The sequence below is a fragment of the Tubulanus polymorphus genome, chromosome 1 (assembly GCF_964204645.1).
Source record: "Tubulanus polymorphus chromosome 1, tnTubPoly1.2, whole genome shotgun sequence".
Classification (NCBI taxonomy): domain Eukaryota; kingdom Metazoa; phylum Nemertea; class Palaeonemertea; order Tubulaniformes; family Tubulanidae; genus Tubulanus; species Tubulanus polymorphus.
In genome coordinates, this window is record NC_134025.1 from 324,731 (window position 1) to 329,503 (window position 4,773).

At 40.3% G+C, this 4,773-nt stretch overlaps 1 protein-coding gene across 1 annotated transcript; it reads left to right on the forward strand.

Annotated features, from left to right (window-relative positions):
* The first annotated feature begins 1,388 nt into the window (after nucleotides 1-1,388).
* Nucleotides 1,389-3,511, forward strand: LOC141907663 (ATP synthase subunit b, mitochondrial-like). The gene is made up of 8 exons (XM_074797383.1): nucleotides 1,389-1,472; nucleotides 1,717-1,747; nucleotides 1,824-2,035; nucleotides 2,229-2,392; nucleotides 2,479-2,607; nucleotides 2,791-2,868; nucleotides 2,946-3,047; nucleotides 3,336-3,511. Exons 1-8 carry the CDS (start codon nucleotides 1,445-1,447, stop codon nucleotides 3,396-3,398), a joined length of 807 nt encoding a protein of 268 aa, XP_074653484.1. The 5' UTR covers nucleotides 1,389-1,444; the 3' UTR covers nucleotides 3,399-3,511.
* The last annotated feature ends 1,262 nt before the right edge of the window (nucleotides 3,512-4,773 follow it).

The following is a 4,773-nucleotide window of genomic DNA, read 5'->3' on the forward strand; positions in this document are numbered from 1 at the left end:
TGGAATCTGGTCGGAATCGGGTGGAATCTGATCAGGAGAAATTACTCGCCGATATTGTTCATGATTGAATGAATCAATAAGTGATGTTTGAGGGAACGATTGATCAATCAGTCGTCCCTGAGATAAACCACTTTTATTCGCTGTTTTCTCGACTGCCGGTGTTCTATACTCGAGGGGTGGAGGTAAATCAAGAAGAAGTTCTTGTGTTTCAAACGGAGATTTAATTTCGCGTAGTTTTTTAATGGAGAGTTTAACTTTGTGAGCTCTGTTTGAGAGGAAGCTGCTCTCGTGAAGACTGGAACCGATCGATGTGTTGCTAGCCGGTTCTATAAGAGTTGAACGTATTAACACTTCGCTAGCTGTGGAACTCGGTTGAGAATTATCCGATGAATTATGATCGGATAATTCGGTAGTTTTAGTCGCGTGTTGAGCCGCAGTGTTGGTTATTGATACGAGTTCTGTTCCGTCGCTGATACAACTTATATCTTTATTATTCAACAGAGCAACAACATCAAATTCTTCGGTTTTATTCATCTGAAAAAACAAATAAATACATGTGTCCTTTAAATACTTAGACTATAAACTTTTACTAAAATTCATTTGGAAATATATATTTTCTTTATTTTCAAATCAGTGAAATATTTATAGCATTGCCGAATACAGAGTTTTTGAGGGCCGGTTTTGGATTGTCTTTATCAAGAGATATTTATTGAATCCATTGCGATGGAAAAATGCATTTCAAATCTGTGTCATAATTACACGCTTTTTTTATTTTAGCGGCGCGGGTAAAGCAGTGCGATTTATTTTTCTCGCTTTTTTCAAATTTTTCTAATGGTTTAATTTACCACTGCTGTTTTGTGAAAGGAATTTCTAATGCTCTTTTGAAATGATAGGTAACTTGACACACTATATTCAAAATATCTAATTCATACTATAGATGTTGAATAAACCGTGTATTTAATTTGTATTTGTTTGTTTGGATAGTTAGTGGCGGGCAGTGAGTGAATTAAACTCACTGTGAGTGACTCGTGAGTGAATTGTGAGTGAATTGTGAGTGAATTGTGAACAACAGCCGCCAGTCACACACCACACACAGTTTCTACTATCTGATTCATATGTGAGTAGAATTCAGTTTACCTTCAATCCTAACTTTGTAATTCAATAAAGTAATCACTATCTATTCAAATCATTCAGTTTTGGCGCTGCTTACTTCCGGGTTATGAGCTCTGGCACGCGAGTTTCAATTCAATCTACACTTTATTGAACAAATTTCTTTTTGTACAAATAAACGATTTAATGAAATTGATTGGACACAAATTGCGACTCATAAATGATGAGAAAAAGATAATCAGATGTATTTAATTATTGCGGCAGTAGGTAACACAGCGCCATCTAGTGGCATTCGTGATATTGTTTCTACTTCCGGTGCAGTGAGGGGTTGAAAATGTTGTCGCGAATCGCTTTAAAACCAGGTAAAAACTACAATAAATCATTAATTTAATCGATAAAACTGAACTTCTAATGATTGTTGATATTTAATTGTATTTATTGAATGGTTAAATGATAATGGAGCAGATTAAACGCCACAAACAGAAGACGGTTTGGTTTACTTCCGATTTGACCTTCTTCCCAAGTCAGGACTGACCCGATTCGGGGTTTGACCCTTCTCTATTCGGTGGCCTCTATAAATAATTCCGTATGTTGATATTGTTGTAGGTGTACTGGCACAAGTAAGGCCACAATGCTTGTGAGTATTTATACAACACTTTTCATTCTCTAAGATACTGATTTTCTATTTTACTGATTGATTGATTGATTGACAGGTCGGCAGTTGTAAGGCAAGCGAGTGATCAACCCTCACAGGATGTCGCCAAACAAACACAGATACAGAAAGCGCACGCATTATACAACGGCCCGGAACGAGACGTGAAGAATTTCCCTGTTGATAAAATGCCCGATGAAGCGCCACCTGTAAAATATGGATTCATTCCGGAATCGTGGTTTCAGGCGTTCTATGATAAAACTGGTGTCACAGGTAAAAACCATTCAATTAGACACTTCACAATTCAAACTGAACTGATTTGAGCTGAAACTGAACCCAGAACACAATTCCACATTTCAGCAACCAGTTCCACATTTCTAGACACAGTTCCACAGTTCTGGACCCAGGACTCCTGAACTGTGTGAATAAATCCGATGACTGACTGTATGGTTAATGTGTTTTTCAGGGCCGTATCTGTTTGGAGGTGGTTTATTGACATATTTATTGTCTAAAGAGATCTGGGTCGTTGATCACGGTTTCACTGAGTTCCTCAGTTTCTGGACGGCTATTTATATCGTGAACAGGAAATTCGGTAAAACAATCGCTGATTATCTGGATAAAAGAGTTGAGGTAAATAGAGGAGTGGACTCTGTGGACTCGAGTATTCAGAGAACAGATCAGTGATTATAAATGAGTGAATTATATTTGAATTTTAGGATCGTCAGGAGAAACTGTATTATCGACCAATCAGAGAAGCTCGTAAAGGTTACGAACAGTTGATTCAAGTTGCTGAAGAAGATATCGCGAGGCAGGACGCGCAGAAAATGTTATTCGAAGCTAAACGCGTAAGAATTCTGTGTTCCTTATTTTATCAACACCCCGCATTCTACTTTATTAGTTACCTACAGTTGATTAACACTTTGCCTCTTTCTTAGAGTTCCTATAAATCGACATCCTAGTCTCTCTGAGAAATGATGCCTTCTCTTTTGTGTTTCATTAAATAGAGTTTGTTAATATTTTTATTTCAGGAAAATGTGAATCTTCAGTTAGAGGCTATTTATAGACAGCGTTTGGCTGATGTTCATCAACAAGTGAAAAATCGTCTGGTAAATGAAATCATTATTTATAGAATGATAGGATAGATGAGGATTTGATTTTGAATGTTGTGTGTTTTGTGTTATAGGATTATCAGCTGGATGTACAACAAACTAAACGTAGATTTGAACAAGAACACATGGTTGATTGGATCATTAGTAATGTCGTGAAAAATATCTCACCGCAACAGGTAACACAATCCCTCCCAGCTTCCCACTCCCCTAGCCCCCTCACATTGAGTTAAATACCCCTCCCCTACCTCATATTGTCTGAGTTACTGTATCTCATCCAGTGTGTACAATGTAACAATGAGTTGATTGTCTCAGATTATCACACGTCACTGATTACAAAATATTTAAAATTTCCCAACTGCGATTCATGTTGCTGTGACTGCCCCAGAATGCTGCCTCATTGAGTCCATTGAGACACGTGGCACAGTGTATGTAGAGTATTAATTATTGATGTTATTATATTTCAGGAGAAGGAGAGTGTAACTAAATGTATAGCTGATTTGAAAGGATTAGCCGCTGTCCGGGCTTAAATAAATCATTAACAAAACTGAACTAATTTTTAACGCGTTGTTTAATTTAACTGAAAGAATTCTGTAGCGAAGTGTGTTGTGTACAATAGAATAAATTACTCATCAATTTCATTCTGATTTAAAAAGCTTTTCATTTGTTTTTGTGGTTGATGAAGTTTTTCCTGCAGAGAAATAGGATTCATCAGCTCCCTCTTAACCCTACTGGGATTCATCAGCTCCCTCTTAACCCTACTGGGATACATCAGCTCCCCCTTAACCCTACTGGGATACATCAGCTCCCCCTTAACCCTACTGGGATACATCAGCTCCCTCTTAACCCTACTGGGATACATCAGCTCCCCCTTAACCCTACTGGGATTCATCAGCTCCCTCTTAACCCTACTGGGATACATCAGCTCCCCCTTAACCCTACTGGGATACATCAGCTCCCCCTTAACCCTACTGGGATACATCAGCTCCCCCTTAACCCTACTGGGATACATCAGCTCCCTCTTAACCCTACTGGGATACATCAGCTCCCTCTTAACCCTACTGGGATACATCAGCTCCCCCTTAACTCTACTAGGATACATCAGCTCCCTCTTAACCCTACTGGGATACATCAGCTCCCCCTTAACCCTACTGGGATACATCAGCTCCCTCTTAACCCTACTGGGATACATCAGCTCCCTCTTAACCCTACTGGGATTCATCAGCTCCCTCTTAACCCTACTGGGATTCATCAGCTCCCTCTTAACCCTACTGGGATACATCAGCTCCCCCTTAACCCTACTGGGATACATCAGCTCCCCCTTAACCCTACTGGGATACATCAGCTCCCCCTTAACCCTACTGGGATACATCAGCTCCCTCTTAACCCTACTGGGATACATCAGCTCCCTCTTAACCCTACTGGGATACATCAGCTCCCCCTTAACTCTACTAGGATACATCAGCTCCCTCTTAACCCTACTGGGATACATCAGCTCCCTCTTAACCCTACTGGGATACATCAGCTCCCTCTTAACCCTACTGGGATACATCAGCTCCCTCTTAACCCTACTGGGATTCATCAGCTCCCTCTTAACCCTACTGGGATACATCAGCTCCCCCTTAACCCTACTGGGATTCATCAGCTCCCTCTTAACCCTACTGGGATACATCAGCTCCCTCTTAACCCTACTGGGATTCATCAGCTCCCTCTTAACCCTACTGGGATACATCAGCTCCCCCTTAACCCTACTGGGATACATCAGCTCCCCCTTAACCCTACTGGGATTCATCAGCTCCCTCTTTATAACCCTACTACACTCAAACTGATGGTTGATAACTTAAATGGACAATTTGGGACAAATCCTAAAGCCATGACTCGACTGTACAACTGATCCCCAGGGTC